The sequence below is a fragment of the Gossypium hirsutum genome, chromosome A05, assembly GCF_007990345.1.
Source record: "Gossypium hirsutum isolate 1008001.06 chromosome A05, Gossypium_hirsutum_v2.1, whole genome shotgun sequence".
Classification (NCBI taxonomy): Eukaryota; Viridiplantae; Streptophyta; class Magnoliopsida; order Malvales; family Malvaceae; genus Gossypium; species Gossypium hirsutum.
The window spans coordinates 46,279,634-46,303,861 of record NC_053428.1 but is presented as its reverse complement, the minus strand read 5'-3'; the positions used below and the strand labels follow the sequence as shown (position 1 = coordinate 46,303,861).

The window sequence follows — 24,228 nt, the reverse complement described above, 5'->3', positions numbered from 1 at the left end:
TTTTATACATCTTTTAAATAATTAATATAAATAAGGGTATTTTGATAACTTTTACTTTCAAACGCAAAAGTTAAAAGCCAAAAGCACTTAAACTTCAACATTTGTGTTTGGATGAAAATTCATTTTTTTATCATATTTTTTACTCTAAAAATCAAATGTGGTAGAAAAACACTTTCCACTGCAATGGAGAGCACATACTAGAAAGCTTGATATCTACCATTAGAAAAAAATGTTGGTGGTGCTTTGAAAATAATGAGGAAAAATTAAGATAATGAATTGTAATACAGATTAAGAGATATATATGACAATTTGTTGTGAAAGAAGAAAAAAAGTGGGAGTTATTTTTAGACCATGCAAGCAAAGAAGGAGATGATAAAACTTATTTAAGAATGTATGAGATGTTGAGATTTAAGAAAAATATATATAAGACATATGGAGATGTTGTCTCGAAAAAGCTATATGAAATAATAGAACTTAAGAGTATCTGAATATCTCTACATTTAATATTTGTGTCAAACCTTATTGTCACCTTCATAATCTTTTCCACAATTTAATATCTATAAATACTGTATTTTTTAATTAATTAAATACCAATAATTAAGGGCTTCTAACTAAATTATCTAAATAATTAGAATTGTGTTTTTTTATGCTATTTCGATTATTATTTTTTAAAAATTAAAAATAAAATTATTTTTATTTTTTAAAATTTTCATGTGTTTCTTCCACTAAATTATATTTCTAAGTTAATTTATTAATTTATGAATATTTTATAAATTAGTTATTCAAATAAAGCATTTTAAATAATATTTTTCTATATAAATTTTGTTTTTTATCATCAAAATCAACAAGGAATGGTAAAATTTAATAAACAAATAACATTTAGTGGAAAAATCCAATAAAATTTAAAGTTTAGTGGCAATTTTTTTTAACAAAACGACAAAATTCAATCACATAATAGTTGAATGATAAATTTACTTAAACTCTCAAAATGTAATAGCAAAAATCAATTAAAATAAAATAGTATGGCCGCAAATTTCACTTTAACAATTTTTTCTAAATATTATATAGATTATATTGATTAAAAATGTTAAAAATAATATTATACAATATATAAATAATTCAAAATTTTAATAAATCAAAATAATTATTTTAAAAATTTTATAAAATTCTAAATATATAAATATAATTTTTAAAATTTCAAAATAATAAATATAAAAATTGGAAATTTTATAAAATGAAAACATATTTAAATTTTAGAACATTGCAAAAAAAAACTTTAAATTTTCAAAAATATATATTCTAGAAATTTCATAATAAAATTTAATTTTTTTAAAAAATATAAATCTAAAAATTAAAAATAATAATTCAAAAATTCAAAAAATAGAAAAAAAATTTAACTAAAGAAATATAAAGTCCATAAATTGAAAAGGGTTAATTTAAAACTTGAAACATTAAAAAAAATCAAAATGTATACATTTTAGAATTTTTTTAATAATTTTTAAAAATTACAATAAAATATAATTTTAAAAATTTTTGAAATTTTTAAAAGATTTAAAATTCAAAAGAAATACCGATCAACACCGATTAATAGTCAGCCAACACCAATTAACGACCGGTCAAAGTCAAAGGTTTTTTTTAAAAAAATTGAACTTTTAATATTCTTTTTCTATTTTTATTTTTTAATCTAAATTTAAATATATATATATTTAATTTTTTGGTAAAAAGTGATAAGGAGTTCATTTTGGTCATGATACTAGGAAATGGAATCCTAGAATGGCGCCATATATCTCTGTAAAACGTAATGGTATTCATATTACAAATTTGACTAAAACTGCTCGTTTTTTATTAGAAGCTTGTGATTTAGTTTTTGATACAGCAAGTAAGGGAAAACAATTCTTAATTGTTGGTACCAAAAATAAAGCCGTTGATTCGGTGGTGCGGATTGCAATAAGGGCTCGGTGTCATTATGTAAATAAAAAATGGCTCGGTGGTATGTTAACAAATTGGCCCACTACATAAATGAGGCTTCACAAGTTTAGGGACTTGAGAACAGAACAAAAGACGGGGGGACTTAATCGTCTTCCGAAAAGAGATGCAACTATGTTGAAGAGACAATTATCTCGCTTGCAAACATATCTAGGCGGGATTAAATATATGACGAGATTACCTGATATTGTAATCATCGTTGATCAACAAGAAAAATATACGACTCTTCGAGAATGTATCACTTTGGGAATTCCAACAATTTGTTTAATCGATACAAATAACGATCTTAATCTCGTAGATATTTCGATTTCAGTAAATGATGACGTTATAGCTTCAATTCGATTAATTCTTAACAAATTAATAGTTACAATTTGTGAGAGTCGTTCTAGTTACATTGAAAATCCTTCATTAATAATAAGATAAATAAATTATTTTTTAGAACTACATAGATGTCTCGTAAATAACAAAGGTTACGGAGTTCCCTTACGAACAAGTAAAAAGCATTGTTCTTCTTCTAGCATAACTTGTAGCATTTAAAGAGGTGGTTCACTGAACACCTTCACTCCTAGTTGGCCGTCGAGAGCTATAACAGCCGTCCTATCAACTATCCAATTGCTTTCTCTGTAGACATGTAAAATCCTAACTTCCCAAGCTCGTTTTATAAGTTTAAAGATAGATCTCAACACTGCATAAATTGGGATTTTTGTTATTCTTTGTTGTAAGTAAGCGTACGACTATTGTATTATCAGTTCCAATATAACTTTCCTTATCCAAGGTCCCAAGCATGTCGTAATCCCTCATGCACCCCCCATAACTCCACATCAAGAATTGAGCATGAGCCAATATCTAGGGTGAAGTTAGATATTTACTTGTCTCACTGAATTTTATCAAATATTATTTTTTTTAATTTTAATAAATTTGAATGTCATGTAGGACATTTTAATTGATATCATGTGTCAATCAATTTTTTTAACATTTTTATAAAAATTGAACAGAATTGAAAATCAAAATAATAAATTTAGTATCAAGATGAGATGAAAAAAAAAATTAAATACCGAAATGAAAAAACATATAAAGTTGAAGGGCGAAAGGGAGCATTAAGCCTAACTAGAAGATCAATATTTAAAACCAATGAATGTTAATCAACCAAAAAGCCCCAAACCCTAATATGGAGCTAATAGACGGACACTCAAGCCCAATAACATAAAACCCTAATTTGAAGGGATTAGGGTTTTGTTATTTGGTCGTCGGAGTCTATAAAACGGCTTTCTACCTCATTTCTCCTCAAATCAGATCTAATCGGTGGATTGCCTATCAGGTAAAAATCTACTTTAGGCCTATTATTGTTTTTTATTTCTGCATTTCTCTTAATTTTTCATAGTTGTTCTGAGCTAGGCTTTCGACATTTTTTACTTCCAGTCGGAATTTTTTAGGGTTTGCAGTTTGCAATTGACATCGAAAATTGTCTCTGTTGGTGGTTTAAATCTTTTAATTAATTAAGTTTTTTGTTGAAGCCTATATGGAGTCCTGAGCTGAAGAGAATTTTTTGTTTTTCGGCTATTTAAATACCATTCTTATATTTTCCCTTTGCTTCCATCGATAGATTCTTTTCATGTTTGCCTCTGAGGATGATTGAAAATAAAACTTTCGTTCTTCCGAGAAAGTCCATGCGGAAAATTGCTGGAGACCTGAACTGAGGAGGCTTCATTTTTCTCCTGTTATTGTATAAATTAGCTTGTACATATATGTGTGTGCGTACGTATCTGTGCGTGTCAACATTTAGTTATTGTCCGTGACATTTTTGGGACTAGGAGTTGAAGGCTTCTATCACTCTGATGATGTTTTTCGTTCTCCTGAGCTAATATATGCTGAAAATTTATGGAGACCTGAACTGAAAGAGTTTCAGAAGATTTTTTACTGTGATGTTTTGTGATTCAGTGGTTTATGTTATATCTTTGCAAAGCTAGATTCCGTTATTTTTTCACTAACTCTTCATTCTTCTGAAGCATCCATGTCGGACACTTCAGACTCTAAGCAGTTTTTTCAAAAATAACACTTCGTTTTTGTTTTGACTGGGCAATTTATAATTAAGCTATAGTAATTTCTTTTTTTTTGTGGTGCTTGCATGGTTATAAAATTTATTTCTACAATGTTTTGGATGAGTTCACTATTCAATTGGTATGTAAGCATTGAAAATTGTTCCTGTTTCACGTGGCAGTACCATTTTCAAGCGAATTGAGAGTTTCTGAGTTTTTTTTTTTGTTTTCTAATGGATTTTGCTTGAATTATGCAGATCTTAGTTTTGATTTTAGTAGGAGATAGTACTGAACTTCCATAGTTGAAAATGAGGTACTAATTTTTTTTATACTTTTTCTTCATGTTCTGTTTCATTTCTTGCATGATAGACTAACCCTTCCATTTGTTTGCTTCTTCTTTTGCAGTCGACCAATGGAGGAAGATGTAAGTTATCATAAATGCTATCTTTTTGTTCTTTCATATGTTTTCAGCCAAAATGCACGTGTTTGCTTATATTCATGTCTTGTTTTTTTATTTTCCTGCAGACAGTCAAGAACGAGGAAGAGGAATTTAACACTGGGCCACTGTCTGTTCTGATGATGAGTGTGAAAAATAACACCCAGGTAATGTGATCATCTTTTTGATCCCCATAAATGGCTCATCTACTTGTTAGTGAGAATGTGGTTATGTAGAACTGAATTCGATTTTTATTAATGCAGGTTCTCATCAACTGCCGGAACAACAAAAAACTTCTAGGCCGGGTGAGAGCCTTTGATCGTCACTGCAACATGGTTCTTGAAAATGTCAGGGAGATGTGGACTGAGGTTTGTTTCTTTTCGTTTTCTTTTGTATGAATTTTCTTTACAGTTAATTGAAAAGGTATTATTTCTTGATTCGACATATAGGTGCCAAAAACTGGTAAAGGCAAGAAGAAGGCCCTTCCTGTTAACAAAGACAGATTCATCAGTAAGATGTTCCTTAGGGGAGATTCTGTTATAATTGTTCTCAGAAATCCCAAGTAGAGTATCACACTTGGTAGTTGTGAGCTTTGAAACTTCCTGACAAAAATTCGAACTTTGCCCAAGTTTCCGAATTTTTCCTATCTGCATCCGCTTTCATTCAAAGCCTTCAACCTGAACCCCAACACTTACTGAAGCTACTGTATGGAGTATTCTTATGGTTGTAAATGACAAATTCTAGTGAACCTGATTGAGGCCCTTTTGACACACGTGAATTGTTATGAGATAATTTGTGAATGAATAGCTGAGACCGAGAGATGATCTATGAAATGATTGGTTTGAAGTTCACAGCAAATATCCAATCTAATGCCCAAGTTTTAGTTTGATTTTCAATGGTGTTAGAATATGCATGTAAATGGCATTATTATATGTTACTTAAGACATGAGTGAATATATCTAAAATGGAAATTTGGAATACCATGTGAAGAAATTTTTGCAATAATGCTTGATTGTGAATTTGTGATCATATCTCGGATGTCTATTATCATAATTAATGTGTTCGCATTTCTAGTTTATATGCTTGAACAACAGTATAGTTCTATAAAATTTTCCGAAGTACATTTATATGGTTCATTATTCTGTAGAAAAACATTCTCCGAAAGAAGCTTTTCTCATACACCACCATCATCTTTCTCCACTGAATTATCGGTCTCGATGTTTTATCCATTGGTGGCTGATATGATCAGAAGCCAATGGAGATTTCATCATCCTCTGCAATTTGATAGCATATTGCTTGCTTCGGCCATCCGCTGGTTATTTGCTTTTGGTTGCAAGAAAGACAACAATTGCTGCTGACTTATCTCCATTCCTTGAAGATGATCTTTCAATCGAAGCAGCTTATTGTCTGCAATCTCCTGGTACTGCCTAAGTTTAACCAATTCCCAACTCCTGCGTAAGTGTAATTTTAGCAGTCTTCAAATTCTCATCTTCCATCCATAGCTCAAAATTTTCATTGTTTTGCTGCTCGGATCCCTGGGAGTATTTCCATCTAGCAATGTTCTTTAGCAAGTCCTTTCGACCTTTGATAAATCCGTCGTTTGCGAATTCCCAATGATCCGTATCGACTTTTCTAAAACCCTGGGAGAACATTTGAAGGGTTACTAATGTCTCATGGAATGGTTAATAGAAGAGTGACAGATCTGAAGGGTTATTTTTTCCATCAACCGAGCATTGAATAATAATGACAGAAACAGGGAAGCAACGGAAACGATAACTAGCTGGAAAAAAAGCCAAAAAGTTATCAAAGCATTTGCTACAAAAATAGTAGATGCATCATATCAGAAACTCCGCAACCTCGGAGTAGATCCTTTACAAACATAGAATAAAGCCAAAAACATCTATATATTTTCACTCAAAAATATGAATTTCCATTTACTTAGAATTTAACATTCATTCATCAAATTCAAATATTGTAGACACTAGATGAGTTTTATCTCCAGCCCAGTATGACCATTGAATACATAAACGTCTCATATCAAAAGGAAAAACATCAATCACTGCATCTTGAACACCACGACCAAGCTCTCCCAAGCAAGAAACCCAACTCAACTAATCAAAACCAACAAAACCAAAGCCAAATTCATAAAGATGATAAAGAATTACTTCAAACCCTAGACCCCTGGCCGAGTACTTCAAAATCCAAAATCCAAACACACGAATTGATATGCTTTATGATAGCCGATAAAAAGAGGAAGGAGGGGAGACTCACATAAATATTGAGTTGCCTGATGAAAGAAGAGAAGTTACTGTGCTTGAAATACTTTGGAAGCAAATGACCTGTAAATTCAGTCATATCCCAAATTATAAAACTGCCATTGTATTGGCTCCATGAAATTATTGAGTCTGTAACTTCATCATCTACCATTTCATAACATTTTGTGAGGAATGGTGCTGTTGATTGACTGGCTTTCACCATCTCTGAATTTCGATAACAATAAACAATGAATTCTGTTCCTTCATAAATGATGAGATTCATTTATATGAAACATCAAAGTCTTTGCTTCACAGCCTCGAGCCTTCAACCGCCAGAAGTTTGAAATATGTTGATATATATATAGGTCTATTTCTTCTCTCAGTCATTGTACTCATTGTATATTTGCATTTTAAACCCTCCACTTTCTATTTCAAGAATTTAATGCCTCTGAAATCCAATTAATAATATCATCAAAGAATCACGTCACGTTTTATTAAAATAAATTGCTTAGGAAACCAATTTAAAGCCACGTGGAACCATATAAGCACTATATATTATGTCAGCTTTCACTCTAGTTCTTTAAAAAAACTGCTAAAAATTCTTACAAGCATAGAGTAGAACAAGAAACCGTAGAATCCATATTCACCAATTTTTATATGCTTATTTGGCTTCTAGACGTGTAATATTGGTTATGTAAGCAATATATATATATTATAAAAAAATCCTACATAATCCAATTTAATATAAATTCTTAGATAGTATTATTAATTGAATTTAAATTATCAAATTTTAAAAGTTGATAATGAAAGGTATGTTTGGTTAAGTAGAAAAGTGAAAAAAAAGACATAAAAAGTGGAGAAAAAATTTAATTTTAAATACACTTAGTAGCAAAGAAAAGTGGGAGGAAAATAAATAAGAAAGATGATCATTTTACATAATACATAAAAATTAAGTATTCCAATTTAGAATAATAAGACGAGAGAAAAATAAATAAGAAAGACGACCATTTTACATAATATTAATTTTTCCATTTTATTTTTGAAGAGGCAAAGATATTTAAATGTTTCATCATTGATGTCTACACAGTTGGTGCAATGTAAGCAATCATACGCATGCAATGACCAACGCAAGAATCTGGACCAACGCTATGACTCGTTTTATGATTTTAGATTGGGATTGAAAACTCAAATTGTTCAATAAATTTTGAATCGATTTATTTTGAATGAGTGAATTTCTTTTGTAGAAGTCCAAATTGCTCGGGCCCGATTACATCAAAACCCAACCAAACCTCTAAACCTACTAAAACCCTTAACCCATGACCCATTTACATCTACCCAAACCAATTACAAAAACCAAATATTAAACCCAATTCAAAAGCCCATTAACCCCCCCAAAAAACCTAACCCAAAAAAAAAACCTAACCCCCCCCAAAAAAATCAAGAAACCCTAGCCACCTAGCCACTTGCCCCATTTTTCTTCCCATTTTTTATATTCATTGTCTACCACCATCACCTACAAAATAGAAAAAAATAATGGAAAATCATGTAAAAGATGGCTATAAAAAGCCATTCAAAAATCATGTAAAGGGGGGGGGGAATTTTTACAAAGATTGAAAAGGAGACAAACACAAAAATCCTTTCAAATTTTGAACACAAAAGAAACATCAATAAAAAGGTTGCATCTTTTTTTCCTCTTCTTTCGAATCTTTTTTCTTTCTTTTTTTGTGTTGTTTTTTTTCTTTCTTTTATATACATATATTGTTAAGAAATTTTTTTTTACCTTTTTCGGCCACCGTGGGCGGTGGCTGGCGACGGGCGGCGGCCGACGATCGACCGGTGACCCCCCTTGGCCAGTTTTCCTTTTCCCCCCTCCCTTCTCTCTTCTTTCTCCCTTCTTTTTTTTCTTTCTCTCTTCAAAATGATTTTTTTGTCAAAAATTGGCTTTAAAGTATGTAGCGCTTTGCGATTTAGTCCCTCTTGCTATGTTATGTTTTGAGGGGAGTATTAATTGTGTTTTTGGTCCCCCACAGTTTTATGCGCGTTCTAATAGGTCCTTTCTCCTTTATATTTTTAAAAAAATTAGCCCCAAAGTTTTGATTTTAATCCAATTTTGGTCCTTTTTCATTTATTTTTCGTATTTACCTTGGATTTCATATTATTTTGCTATTTAATTCAGCTTTAAATATTAATCATGTTATATATGTAATATTGTTATCACTATTATTTTTATATATTGTTATTATTATATTATATTTAGCTATATATATATTCTTTATGTTTCGTTTCTTACTATTATATGCATATATATCTATTATTATATTTATTATTAATATTGTTAGCATTAGTACTTTTACTTAATGTGTATATAAATATACATGTACATATTAATAGTTTTTTTATCATATGTGTATATTGTATATATTATATTTATATTATGTATATATTTTTTATGTACGATTCCTAATATTTTCTTTTATTGTAGATATTATTATTACATACTTTTATTATATGCCTATATATATATGTATTTTTTTGTACATATTATTATTTTATATTATTATTACCAAATATATCATTTTTCCTATTTTATTATTAGTACATGATTTGTTTTTATTTTTATTTTTTTGTAAATATCATTATTATTGTTATTCTAATATTCTAGTATTCCATGTTAATATTTTTCATTAATGATATCATTTTTTGCGTCCTTTATCTATTTTTAATTTTTCACTTTAGGAATATTTTTTTCTCATGTTCTAATTAATTTCAATAAATAAGACAACGTATCGATTTAACATAAGGTCGTTGATTTCATCGCTATGTTGGGTGAATATCATTGGCTTGTGTTAAAAATGGGACGTCCTTTTAAAAAAATCGAAAATTTTAAAAATTCTCGTGTTTTGAAATAGGATATTTATTTTTGTGATTATTGGTAAGTGATCAAATTTTATTTTTAAAATACAGATGAGGATAGATAATTTGTCAAAATTCTAGTGTTGTAAACTTTTCGTGTTTCCAAAATTTTTCGTGTTTTTCTAAAAAATAAATTCAGGTTTCAAAAATTTTCGTGTTTTCAAAATTTCCGTGTTTTAAAAATTCTTATTTTTCAATTGGATCATGATTAAATATTAAATTGAATTCGTTCTTTGAAATTAAAGACAACGCGTGTTTAATAAGATACCAATTTTGGGCGTCGCGAGGGTGCTAATACCTTCCTCGCGCGTAACCGACTCCCGAACCCCAATTTTTCTCTGGAATTTTGACGTAGACCTAAATTCGGCCCTCATTTTTGTGCAAGAATAAGTTTTCTTTTCTAAAAAAGGATGGTTTATTAGGTGTCCGGTCACACCTAGAAAAAAGATCGGTGGTGACTCCCTTTTTTAATAAAATCAAAAGTCGGTTTAAATTTTTAAATAATCGCCTTAATTAGCGACCGAAAGCAGAAATTTTTACGTCGCTACAACTGGCGACTCCACTGGGGACACCTTTTTGAGAGTCGAGTCGAATTAAACTCGCATTGTCAAAATTTTCAAAGTTCCTTGTTCAAATTAACATTTAGTCGTGATCCTCAATTTTTTTATTTTCAAAAAAAGCATGCATTTGCATCATGTTGTATATATTCTAACTTGTTTTATCTGGTTGTTTTTCAGCTTTAAATTTTTGTGATTTTAGTTTTGGTTTAGTTTTTTAAATAAAACGTAAAGGTTTGCAAGTTTCTCCCCACACACCGTGCACGTGCATTTTTGTTGCATAACATGAGCTCTATACCCGGGCTCCGTCCTTGTTAAGTGAAAGTAAACGCTACGCCTTCGTGAGTTAACTCGTTCCTCCGTACAGGCTAGTGAATAATTTCGGGTTACATATGACTTATGCTTTCGTGAGTTAACTTGTCCCTCCGCATAGGCATAAGTAAATGTAATCCCTCGAATTGATCTCGTAAGCCTATGATGGGCCATGACCGAGGCTCTGTACTAATCTTAGTAGATGACAGTGCAGACGATTCGAGTACCCATCTAGAACCAAAACCGCATATAGTGAACCATATGAGCCATCCAACTAGAGCCGTGCCAAACCTCCGTCCGTTTACTAGTCACCGAAATAAGTACACGGGAAAAACACATCTTACCCTCTGTTTCTTTTACATTTACGCTTTCTATGCAAAGGAATCGAGTCTATTGGACCAAGTAGCTTAATTTATTAGATTGTCTACAGTTTTTCTTTGTTCATATGTGTTGTGCTAACCAAGTTTGTTTGTTTTTATTCTTATTTTACATCATGCATTATAGGCATCATATTAGGAAGGTGTTGACTAGAGATCAGTTGCCAAAAAACGGGTTTCTAATGAAAGAGTTAATTATACAAACAACTGAGAGGAATGCCGCGGTTCGAGACTGGTCTCTAAAGACTCAGAAAGAAAGAGGAAGAAAAGACTACGCGGGCTATGATAGAATTGAGGAAGAAGAACGCCGAATATGAAGTTGTGTCTGCCGGGATGATGACTAGTCGATCTAAACGTCAAGAACTAAAAGAAAGGATACAAGAGTTAGAAGATATGCTGCAAGATCGTCAACAACAGTTAGATACTTTCTTGAAGGCTTTGGAAGAAAAATATAGTCAATATGATAGAGACGTTCGTGCTTACGAAGAGGGCCTCCAGGAAAAAGAAAGGCAACTTAGCTATTTGATCAATGAAGTTCGTGGGGTAGCCATGCACGTGGTACAATTATCGGAAGAAGCTGAAAATCTCAGTTGCCAATTCCCACCAAGCCAACGATCGAGCATATTGGAATTCTTAGAGCGAGTAAAGAAATATGGCGATATAGTTAGAAAGTTTGTGTAATAGCTGAATCAAAAATGGCAAAATGTTTTGTAATAAACTCTTTTGATGAACGAAATGCCTAAATGGGGGCTATCTTGAAATCAACACCAATTCCTTACATGTCATTCATGACTAACATTCATTTGGCATTCAAGCATTCATGCATTCATTCATGGCATATCCCGTACTCATTTGCTGAGGTTAAAACGTACAATTCACAGTTGCAATACTTCAAATCTGGAACGTATAGAACACGTCGGCAAACTAGAACAATGGAGGTTGAATTTAATGAAAGGATTGAAAGAATGGAAAGAATCCAAAAGGAATTACAAGAGCAGTTAGCTAGGTCACAGCAAGAGACGAGAGACTTAATGGTGAGATCACGAGAAGAATCGCTCGAACAGAAGGATCAAATGGCCAAGATGATGGAGATGATGTCAGCTTTAGTTAAAGGAAAGGGACCCATGCAGAGCCCTGACATTGAGGAATCTCGATCAAGAGTTAATCACAATCAAGACCCACTCTATCCCCCGGATTCACTCCACCACACGCCCGCGCAGCACAAAGAGGGTACACCCAAGGAGAACCCACAGACCCAGAGCAACGGCCGGTGCCACATACTCATTTAGGGAAAGGAATATTCATATCAAATTCTAGGGCTAATCCTGCCAATCCAATTGTTCCAGATTTGGACGATCCAGCGGAAATAGCCAGGTTGAGAACGGACGATCATGAGGCTCAAGAGAAGTATAGGAGCTTAGAGGAAAGACTCAAAGCAATAGAGGGTACTGAAGCCTTCTCTGCACTAAGTGCCAAAGAGCACAGTTTGGTGCCCAATCTAGTTCTGCCTCCAAAGTTCAAGGTGTCTGATTTCGAAAAATACGATGGCGCGAGATGTCCAAAGGCGCATCTCGTCATATTTTGTCGAAAAATGACTGGTTACGTGAATGAAGACCAACTACTCATACATTGTTTTCAGGATAGTCCAGTAGGATCGGCTTTTCGGTGGTACAACCAGCTTAGTAGGGAAATGATCCGATCTTGGAAGGACTTGGCATCAGCATTCTGTGAGCAATACAAGCATGTATCAGATATGGTACCAGACCGGATGACTTTGCAAATGATGGAGAAAAAGTCGTCAGAAACTTTTAGACAGTATGCGCAGAGATGGAGGAATGTCTCAGCCCAAGTAGAACCCCCACTAACAAAAACGGAGATAACCGTTCTTTTCATCAACACTTTAAAAGCACCGTTTTATGACAAACTAGTGGGAAGTGCCACGAAAGACTTTGCGGATATTGTAATATCCGGTGAGCTTATAGAGAATACCGTCAAGAGCGGTAGAATGGAAGGTCAAGAAAGTTCAAAAAGGGCAGCGCCTATGAAGAAGAAAGAACCAGAAACCCACATGGTGGGAATGGGAAGCCGTTATGCCCCTAACCCATATCCAAACCAACCCCGACCTTGAAATTATCCACCTCCGAATTTCTATTACCCTCATCAAACCCCTTACTACCAAACACCGCCTCCTTACTCTTCTTACCCTGTTTACGCCACAAGTAACCCGAGACCAACCGCCACATTCCCACAAAATACAATACCCACCCAAGGTCAACCCAAAAACGAGCAGAGGCCAGCAAAACCCAATTCCGAGAGACCACAATTTACCCCTATTCCTGTGTCATATGGGGAACTGTACCCAAAACTTTTGGAGAAGCAATTGATATCCCCGCATTATACGGCACCATTGAGGCCCCCATACCCGAAATGGTACGACCCAAACGCTAGTTGTGCATACCATGCGGGAAACGAGGGACATTCCACGGAAAATTGCTTAGCCTTTAAAAGGAGAGTTCAATGACTAATTGATGCGGGTATCCTACGATTCGATAGTGCCAGTAATGCAACTGGGAACCCGTTCCCTAACCATACTGAAGGGAATGTGAACACAGTGGGGAAAGAAGATGAATGGCAAGTCAGAAGATGTGTTTCAGAAATAAGGACGTATCTGCAGAAAATCTGGGAGGTACTGGTTAAGAATGGATTGCTCTGTCGCCCCTACGATAATCTCAGAAAAAAATGTCAGATTTTTTGTGATTTTCATGGAATTGTATGGCACGACATTCAACCATGTGAGGAATTTAAAAGGTTACTGCAAGGCCGGATAGATAATAAAGAGATTGAGATCATTAATGAAGGAGAGGACAATGAGAAAGAAGTATGTACCTCTGACAATCAATCGTCAGGTTGTCCGTATAGCGCCGATCGACCATTTGTAATTTATTACGATGCAAGGAAGGAACCGGTAAAACCAAAAATGATAATTGAAGTACCGTCTCCTTTCCCTTACAAGGACAATAAAGTAGTACCATGGAAATATGACGTTAATATCGTCACACCTGAAGATGAAAAACCCAAAGCCATGACTGGAAGCGTCGGGGAAGTAGGTTATTTCACTCGTAGTGGAAGATGTTATTCGAAGGAGATAAAGAAGAACAGTGACTTGAAACAGAAAGGAAAAGCACCGATGCACGTGACCGAAGATGAGCATGAAACTGTGCCTGAATAAGAAGCTAAAAAGCCTGTGGACGAGGAGGAAGCACAGGAATTCTTAAAATTTATCAAGCACAGTGAGTACAACGTGGTAGAACAATTGAGTAAGCATTCAGCGCGAATCTCGGTATTATCTTTGCTGTTGAATTCAGAACCACATCGAAACGCTCTGCTGAAAGTGTTAAATCAAGCTTATGTGGCAAACAATGTATCCGTTGAAAAACTGGATAGATGGATGAACAACTTAAATGCGGATAATTTTATTTCTTTTAGTGATGATGAAATACCGCCCAATGGTAGAGGCTCAGTGAAAGCATTGCATATCACAACCCGTTATAAGGGCTATATAATACCGAACGTGCTCATCGATAATGGATCGGCATTCAATATCATGCCTTTGGCCACACTTTCCAGGATTCCGATGGATTTGTCCTATCTAAGACCCTGTCATTCTACAGTAAGGGCATTCGATGGAACAAGATGAGAAGTTATGGAAAAAATCGAGATCCCTCTAGAAGTGGGTCCCTACATATACGATGTTGAGTTTCAAGTCATGGACATTACACCATCATACAATTGTCTCTTGGGAAGACCTTGGATCCATTTGCTGGAGCAGTCCCATCATCCCTCCATTAAAAGGTAAAATTTATCATGGATGGCTGTTTGGTCACTGTCGAGGGAGAAGAAGACATTGTAGCATCTATTTCTGCCGACGCACCATATATTGAAGTGAGTAAAGACGCTCTGGAATGTTCCTTCCGATCTCTTGAATTTGTCAATGCCACATTCATCGCTGAGGGAAACAGAATTCCCGAGCCAAAACTATCGAGAAATACCAAGATGGGTGTCAAGTTGACTGTAGGAAAGGGAGCCCGAGCAAGGAAAGGTTCAGGAACCTGCAAGGAATAGTCAGGGCTCTAAAGCCAGTACATCATAAGGTCCGATACGGTTTAGGGTTCCAACCGGACATGCATCAAAGAAGAAAATAGTGGAAAAAAGATCAGGAGAGAAGGATTGCGAGAACTTTGGGCCGAGAAGTAGAATGGGAGCCCATAACATACCCTCATTTGTCAAAAACATTTACATCTGAGGGAATGATATACCCCGAATAGGATAATATACAAAGCACACTGTTTTTAATTGAAAGGGGTCTTTAGAATGTCAGTATAAATGTCATTGACAAAGGAAGTGAGGCTATTAAAGATGTTTCAACGATACGCCATTGTCCTCCGGGTTTTATGTTGAACAATTGGACTGCCGAGGACCTTCTTGTAGTTTATAAGTCTTCAGAGTAATGCTCAAACATTAACATTCTATTGTGTCCTTAGATATAATAGAATTCTTTTGTAAGAGCTTGCATTCACTCTTTATCATTTAAATGAATATCAATGAAGATGCATTTTATCACGATCTTTCGCATTATCACTAATTTCATAATCATCTCCTCATTTCATAGCCTATCTGTACATTCGCCTCATACCATGCCATAACATTTCGTTTGTTGGTTCCAATACTTGGATGCCCCTCTATAGTTTCCTTTTCCATTCAACTTTGAGGTGCTCGGATATCAACAACATGAACAAACCCGTTACGAGTCCTGAAATCGATTTTGAGAAGGCTGTTTGTTTAGGAGAATTTGAAGTCTAAGAAAATGCTGAAGACTATGTCTCGTCCCCTGACTTGCTAAGAATGGTGAAACAAGAGGATAAACAGATTTTGCCTCATCAAGAATCTGTTGAAACAATAAATCTGGGAACTGAAGAAAGGAAGCAAGAAGTGAAGATTGGGACTTCTATTTCAGGGGGCACCAGGCATAATTTGATAGCTTTGCTCGGTGAGTACAAAGATGTATTCACATGGTCATATCAGGACATGCCAGGATTGGATGAAGATGTAGCGGTCCATAAGCTCCCATTAAAGCCAGAATGCAAGCCCATTCAATAAAAGCTAAGACGGATGAGGCCTGAGATGTTGTTGAAGATAAAAGAGGAAGTCAAGAAGCAATTTGATGCTGGCTTCCTACAAGCCTCCAAATATCCAGAATGGGTGGCTAACATAGTCCCGGTACCAAAGAAAGATGGCAAAGTACGAATGTGCATGGATTATCGTGACCTGAATCGAACAAGTCCTAAAGATATTTTTCCCTTACCACACATTGATACGTTGGTGGATAACACAGCAAAACATTCATTGTTTTCTTTCATGGACGGATTCTTGGGGTATAATCAGATCAAGATGGCCCCTGAGGATATGGAGAAAACTACCTTCGTAACAATGTAGGGAACATTCTGCTACAAGGTGATGCCATTTGGGTTAAAGAATACTGGGGCAACATATCAGAGGGCTATGGTGACGTTATTCCATGACATGATGCATAAAGAAATAGAGGTCTACGTCGATGATATGATTGCTAAGTCCCGGGGGGAAGAAGAGCATGTAACGAACCTGAAGAAGTTGTTCGACAGACTGAGAAAGTTCAAGCTAAAGCTCAATCTGTCCAAATGTACGTTTGGGGCTACTTTAGGAAAATTGCTTGGCTTCATTGTCAGCGAGAAAGGCATTGAAGTTGATCCAGATAAAATAAAAGCCATTCAAGAGTTACCACCCCCGCGCAGGCAAAAGGAAGTCAGAGGATTTTTAGGGAGATTAAACTACATCGCCCGATTTATCGCTCAACTTACCAACCAATGCGACCCAATCTTTCGACTCCTTCGAAAACATGATCCCGGAGAATGGAACGAGGAGTGCCAAGTGGCTTTTGACAAGATAAAACAGTATTTGTCTAATCCTTTAGTGCTAGTACCGCCAATGCCGGGAAGACCATTGATATTGTATTTGACTGTGTTTGAGAATTCAATGGGTTGCGTACTAGGGCAACACGACGAGTCAGGAAAGAAAGAAAAGGCGATCTACTACCTCAGCAAAAAGTTTACTGAATATGAGGCAAAGTATTCTCCATAGAAAAATACTGATGCGCTCTGGTTTGGGTAGCTCGGAGACTTAGGCAATATATGTTGTATCATGCGACATGGCTAATTTCAAAGTTGGACCCAATAAAGTACATGATGGAATCACCCGCACTCTCAGGAAGAATGGCACGATGGCAGATCTTACTATCAGAATATGACATCGTCTATGTGAGCCAAAAGTCGATAAAAGGAGGTGCAATAGCTGACTTCTTAGCAACTCGAACAACGGAGGAATACGAGCCATTGAAATTTGATTTCCCAGATGAAGACTCAATGTGCATTACAGAAAAAGAATGTGAGTCATCAAAAGAAAAGTCATGGAGGATGAGCTTTGATGGTGCATCGAATGCATTGGGGCATGGGATTGGAGCAGTCTTAGTATCACCAGAAGGGAACCATTATCCGTTCACTGCCAGGCTGAATTTCTTCTGTACCAATAACATAGCGGAATATGAAGCTTGTATCATGGGACTTCGTGCAGCAATTGAACGAAACATCCAAACTTTAGAGGTATACGGAGACTCAGCATTAGTGATTTATCAGATCCGTAGAGATTGGGAAGTGAGGGATTCAAAATTAGTCAAATATAGTGATCTCGTGGCAGGGTTGATTAAAGAATTCAAAGAAATAACTTTTAATTACTTTCCATGAGAAGAAAACCAGTTAGCTGATGCCCTGGCCACTTTGGCTTCAATGTTTAAAGCAAACAGAGAAACATAAATAATGCCTCTTCAAATGAGCATATATGAAGTCCCTGCATATTGTTTCAGTATTGAGAAAGAGCCAGATGGGCAGCCATGGTTCCATGATATCTTAGAATACATCAAGAATCAAAGGTATCCCGAGCAAGCAAACGAGAATGACAAAAGAACAATCAGAAGAATGGCAGCGGGATTCGCGGGACACATGCCAATGGTTTCACTATGGCCAGGAAGATTATGAGACTCGGATATTACTGGCTGATGATGGAAAGCGACTGCATTAATTTCGCACAAAAATGCCACAAATGTCAAATTTATGGTGATAAAATTCATGTAGCCCCTTTGCCCCTTCACGTCATGACTTCTCCGTGGCCTTTTTCTATGTGGGGCATGGATGTTATAGGGCCAATTTCTCCAAAAGCTTCTAATGAACACCGATTTATTTTTGTGGTTATTGATTACTTCACAAAATGGATAGAAGCTGCATTGTTTGCCAATGTGACGAAGTCTACGGTTTGTAGGTTTTTGAAAAAGGAAATCATTTGTCGATATGGTTTGCCTGAAAGAATCATTTCAGATAACGCCTTGAATTTGAACAACAAGATGATGAAAAAAGTGTGTGAGCAATTCCAAATAAAGCATCATAACTCATCGCCTTATTGTCTAAGGATGAATGGAGCTATTGAAGCGGCCAACAAGAATATTAAGAAGATTATTGGGAAAATGACCGAGACATATAAAGACTGGCACGAGAAGCTACCATTTGCTTTGTATGCATATCGTACATCTGTGCGGACATCTACGAGAGCAACCCCTTTCTCTCTGGTATATGGAATGGAAGCTGTGCTACCTATCGAGGTTGAGATCCCCTCTCTATGAGTCTTAATGGAATCGAAACTAGAAGAAGCAAAATGGGTTCGAGCTCAATATGATCAATTAAACCTCATCGAAGAAAAACGTCTAAAGGCAATTTGTCACGGACAGATGTACCAGAAGAGAATGATCGCGGCCCATGACAAGAAAGTACGACCAAGAGAATTCCACGAAGGAGAACTTGTGCTGAGAAAGATTCTCCCAATACAAAAGGACTTCCGAGGAAAATGGGCCCCAAATTGGGAAGGACCATACGCCGTAAAGAAAGCATTCTCGGGTGGAGCTTTGATTCTCACTGAGATGGATGGGAAGGAGTTACCAAATCCAGTGAATTTAGATGCTGTGAAGAAATATTATGCTTAAGAAAAAGGAAAATCAAGATGAAAACCCGAAAAAAGGCATCTTAAAAAAAAGAGAAAAGAAAAGAAAAAAGAAAAAAGAAAAAGAGAGAGGGATCAAGGTGAAAACCCGAAAAGGGTGTCTTGATTAACACAAAAGATTAGGATGAAAACCCGAAAGGGCATTCTAATGAAGCAAACTGGGCTTAAAGAGCAAAGCATTTTGAACAGTGGGTCAAACAACGAGACTACAGCATTTGAAGCATTTTTGGAAAGCTCGAAATCTTCTACACAAGAAGTCATGCTCGAAAAGATTCTAGATGAAGGAATGTGGAAGAGTTCGTGTATTGAATATCTAGAGCATCTGTATCCATTAAATGCGATCCGTTTTCTCTTTATGACACTTTCTCATTATCATTGGTTAATTTTCTTTGATTGCCACGTTTGAAATAAATAAATGTGAGGTATCCCTTTGTCCCTACCTGACCATTTTCATGCATCTCATTATGTCGTTTATTTTCATGATAAATAGTGAAATGACATACTCTAAACAAAAGAAATGTTAAGCATTACCTGGATAAGAACTTGATAAGTACAAGAGCCTCAACGCAAGGACAAAGTTCAACCAGGGGCAAAAGAGTGATATTTGAGAAATGTAGATTACTCATGAAGCTTGAGGGTAGGTACAAGGCCTAAATAGAAAGTCAAGAGTCAAAGCAATGAACACAGATCATCAAAAATCATGACGAAAGAGGACATATGACAAATAAGCCCAAGGCGCATAGTATAATCATGTAGGCATAAAGGCATTTAAGACCAAAATGTGCATATCATGATAACATCATGCATGACATATACAGGTATTCCAGTAGAGCAAGAGGATGTGATGATAGCTGTACTGAATCAAAGGAAAAGACATCTGAGCTCCACCAGTTGACATCTTTTGGTATTTTGATGTTTTTATTTCTGTTCATAAAAAAAATCAACTCATATTGCAAGAGGTGAGTTGAACCTCAGGTCTCATGACGAGGTATTTACGATTTCCATTTTTCAATTTATGTTTTTCAAAAATCAATTCATATTGCGAGAGGTGAGTTGAGCCTCGGGGTACGCTGAGGTATTGCCAATTTTTGTGTTTTAATTTATGTTGCAAAAAATCAACTCATATTACGAGAGGTGAGTTGAGCCTCAAGACACGTTGAGGTATTTTCAATTTCTGTCTTTCAAAAAAAAATCAACTCATATTGCGAGAGGTGAGTTGAGCCTCAGGTCACACGCTGAGGTAATTTCAATTTATGTTTGTCAAAAATCAACTCATATTGCGAGAGGTGAGTTGAGCCTCAGGGCACGCTGAGGTATTTTCAATTTATTTTTCAAAAACCAACTCATACTGCGAGAGGTGAGTTAAGCCTCAAGACACGTTGAGGTATTTTCAATTTCTGCTCACATTGCGAGAGGTGAGTTGAGCCTCAGGACACACTGAGGTAATTTTCAATTTCTGTTGTTAAAAAAAAATCAACTCATATTGCGAGAAATAAGTTGAGCCTCAGGACACGCTGAGGTAATTTCAATTTCTGTTTTCAAAATTCAACTCATATTGCGAGAAATGAGTTGAGCCTCAAGACATGCTGAGGTATTTTCAATTTTTGTTTTTCAAAAAAAAAAAAATCAACTCATATTGCGAGAGGTGAGTTGAGCCTCGGGACATGCTGAGGTAATTTCAATTTCTGTTTTCAAAAATCAACTCATATTGCGAGAGGTGAGTTGAGCCTCGGGGCACGCTGAGGTATTGTCAATTTTTGTGTTTCAATCTATTTTTCAAAAAATCAACTCATATTACGAGAAATGAGTTGAGCCTCAGGACACGCTGAGGTAATTTCAATTTCTGTTTGTCAAAAATCAACTCATATTGCGAGAGGTGAGTTGAGCCTCAAGGCACGTTGAGGTAATTTCAATTTCTGCTTTTCAATTTATATTTTTCAAAAAAATTCAACTCATATTGCGAGAGGTGAGTTGAGCCTCATGACACGCTGAGGTAATTTTCAATTTCTGTTGTTAAAAAAAATCAACTCATATTGCGAGAAATGAGTTGAGCCTCAGGACACGCTGAGGTAATTTCAATTTCTGTTTTCAAAATTCAACTCATATTGTGTGAAATGAGTTGAGCCTCAAGACATGCTGAGGTATTTTCAATTTTTGTTTTTCAAAAAAAAAATTCAACTCATATTGCGAGAGGTGAGTTGAGCCTCGGGACACACTGAGGTAATTTCAATTTCTATTTTCAAAAATCAACTCATATTGCGAGAGGTGAGTTGAGCCTCGGGACACGCTGAGGTAATTTCAATTTCTGTTTTCAAAATTCAACTCATATTGTGAGAGGTGAGTTGAGCCTCGGGACACGCTGAGGTAATTTCAATTTCTGTTTTCAAAAATAAACTCATATTGCGAGAGGTGAGTTGAGCCTCGAGACACGCTGAGGTAATTTCAATTTCTGTTTTCAAAATTCAACTCATATTGCGAGAAATGAGTTGAGCCTCAAGACACGTTGAGGTATTTTCAATTTCTGTTTTCAAAAAAATCAACTTATATTGCGAGAGGTGAGTTGAGCCTCGGTTCACATGCTGAGGTATTTTCAATTTCTGTCTTTCAAAAAATCAACTCATATTGCGAGAGGTGAGTTGAGCTTCAGATCACACACTGTGGTATTTTTTCAATTTATATTGCGAAAGGTGAGTTGAGCTTTTTAATTTCTGCGAGAGGTGAGTTGAGCCTCAAGTCACATGTCGAGGTATTTTCAAAATCTGCTTTTCAAGATAAGTTTCAAAAATCAATTCATATTGCGAGAGGTGAGTTGAGCCTTGGCTCACACGCTGAACTATTTTCAATTTCTGTTTTTAATGTCTGTTTTTAGAGAGTCAATTCATATTGCGAAAAATGAGTTGAGCTCAGGATCACATGCCAAGTAGAGAATAAAGATTGAAGTTGATTGAAGACGTCAGATTCTGTCTCCTTAAAGTTGCAGTCGAGTTGATCGAGGGCATCAGATCTTGCCTTTATGAAGTCATAGAAGAAAAGACCACAAACCTTATCTCACTGAAGCAATAGAAGAGCAGATTGAAGTTGTAGATCTCACCTTTCTGAAGTAACAGCGAAGTAGATCGAAGCCATAAATTTCATATCCTTGAAGTTACATTGGAATAGATTGAAGCTACAAGGCGTATATCATAAGATGCAGTGGAGTGAACCAAAGCTACAAGACGCGGTGGACTAAAAAGGGACTAACTAAACAAGAAGAGTTCCAAAGCAAGTCAAGACCTAGCAAGACCGGGCAAATTTGGTCTTCCTTGAAAGTCTTTGCTCTATTCCCGTTGCACGACAATGAGCAAAGAGGGGCAGCTGTAGAAGCCCAAATTGCCCGGGCCCGATTACATCAAAACCCAACCAAACCTCTAAACCCATTAAAACCCTTAACCCATGACCCATTTACATCTACCCAAACCCATTACAAAACCCAAATATTAAACCCAATTCAAAAGCCCATTAAGCCCCCCCAAAAAAACCTAACCCCCCCAAAAAAAACCAAGAAACCCTAGCCACCTAGCCACTTTCCCACTTGCCCTATTTTTCCTCCCATTTTTGATATCCATTGTCTACCACCATCACCTACAAAATAGAAAAAGAAATAATAGAAAATCATGTAAAAGATGACTATAAAAAGCCCTTCAAAAATCATGTAAGGGGGGATTTTTACAAAGATTGAAAAAGGAGACAAACACAAAAATCCCTTCAAATTTTGAACACAAAAGAAACATCAATGAAAAGGTTGCATCTTTCTTTCCTCTTCTTTCGAATCTTTTTTCTTTCTTTTTTGTGTTGTTTTTTTTTCTTTCTTTATATATACATATATTGTCAAGAAAAAAAAATTTTACCTTTTTCACGGTGGCCGGCAGTGGTTGGCGACGGGCGGCAGTCGACGATCGGTCGGTGACCCCCCTTGGCTGGATTTCCTTTTCCCCCCTCCCTTCTCTCTTCTTTCTCCCTTCTTTTTTTCTTTCTCTCTTCAAAATAAATTTTTTTGTCAAAAATTGGCTTTAAAGTATGTAGCGCTTTGCGATTTAGTCCCTCTTGCTATGTCATGTTTTGAGGGGAGGATTAATTGTGTTTTTGGTCTCCTATAGTTTTATGCGCGTTCTAATAGGTCCTTTCTCCTTTATATTTTTTAAAAAAATTAGCCCCAAAGTTTTGATTTTAATCCAATTTTGGTCCTTTTCATTTATTTTTCGTATTTACCTTGGATTTCATATTATTTTGCTATTTAATTCAGCTTTAAATATTAATCATGTTATATATGTAATATTGTTATCACTATTATTTTTATATATTGTTATTATTATATTATATTTAGCTATATATATATTCTTTATGTTTCGTTTCTTACTATTATATGCATATATATCTATTATTATATTTATTATTAATATTGTTAGCATTAGTACTTTTACTTAATGTGTATATAAATATACATGTACATATTAATAGTTTTTTTATCATATGTGTATATTGTATATATTATATTTATATTATGTATATATTTTTTATGTACGTTTCCTAATATTTTCTTTTATTGTAGATATTATTATTATTATTACATACTTTTATTATATGCCATATATATATGTATTTTTTTTGTACATATTATTATTTTATATTATTATTACCAAATATATCATTTTTCCTATTTTATTATTAGTACATGATTTGTTTTTATTTTTATTTTTTTGTAAATATCATTATTATTGTTATTCTAATATTCTAGTATTCCATGTTAATATTTTTCATTAATGATATCATTTTTTGCGTCCTTTATCTATTTTTAATTTCTCACTTTAGGAATATTTTTCTCATGTTCTAATTAATTTCAATAAATAAGGCAACGTATCGATTTAACATAAGGTCGTTGATCTCATCGATATGTTGGGTGAATATCATTGGCTTGTGTTAAAAATGAGACGTCCTTTTAAAAAAAATCAAAAATTTTAAAAATTCTCGTGTTTTGAAATAGGATATTTATTTTTGTGATTATTGGTAAGTGATTAAATTTTATTTTTAAAATGCAGATGAGGATAGGTAATTTGTCAAAATTCTAGTGTTGTAAACTTTTCGTGTTTCCAAAATTTTTCGTGTTTTTCTAAAAAAAAAATTCAGGTTTCAAAAATTTTCGTGTTTTCAAAATTTTCGTGTTTTAAAAATTCTCATTTTTCA

General features: G+C 34.9%; 1 protein-coding gene and 3 pseudogenes across 3 annotated transcripts; 3 read left to right on the top strand and 1 right to left on the bottom strand.

Annotated features, from left to right (window-relative positions):
• The first annotated feature begins 3,143 nt into the window (after nt 1-3,143).
• On the top strand, nt 3,144-5,438 carry LOC107957208 (small nuclear ribonucleoprotein Sm D2). Of its 3 annotated transcripts, none has more exons than XM_041111848.1 (7): nt 3,145-3,304; nt 3,590-3,709; nt 4,280-4,335; nt 4,428-4,446; nt 4,548-4,625; nt 4,722-4,826; nt 4,908-5,438. In XM_041111848.1, exons 3-7 carry the CDS (start codon nt 4,331-4,333, stop codon nt 5,022-5,024), a joined length of 324 nt encoding a protein of 107 aa, XP_040967782.1. In that variant the 5' UTR covers nt 3,145-3,304; nt 3,590-3,709; nt 4,280-4,330; the 3' UTR covers nt 5,025-5,438. The 3 variants fall into 3 exon arrangements, with proteins under 3 accessions (XP_016748153.1, XP_040967782.1, XP_040967781.1); XM_041111847.1 differs by having other exon boundaries at nt 3,590-3,741; XM_016892664.2 differs by lacking the exon at nt 3,590-3,709 and having other exon boundaries at nt 3,144-3,304.
• On the top strand, nt 3,605-3,689 carry LOC121230174 (uncharacterized; annotated as a pseudogene).
• On the top strand, nt 3,815-3,888 carry LOC121230175 (uncharacterized; annotated as a pseudogene).
• LOC121228845 (heat stress transcription factor A-8-like) lies at nt 5,222-7,008 on the bottom strand (annotated as a pseudogene).
• Nucleotides 7,009-24,228: the final 17,220 nt, after the last annotated feature.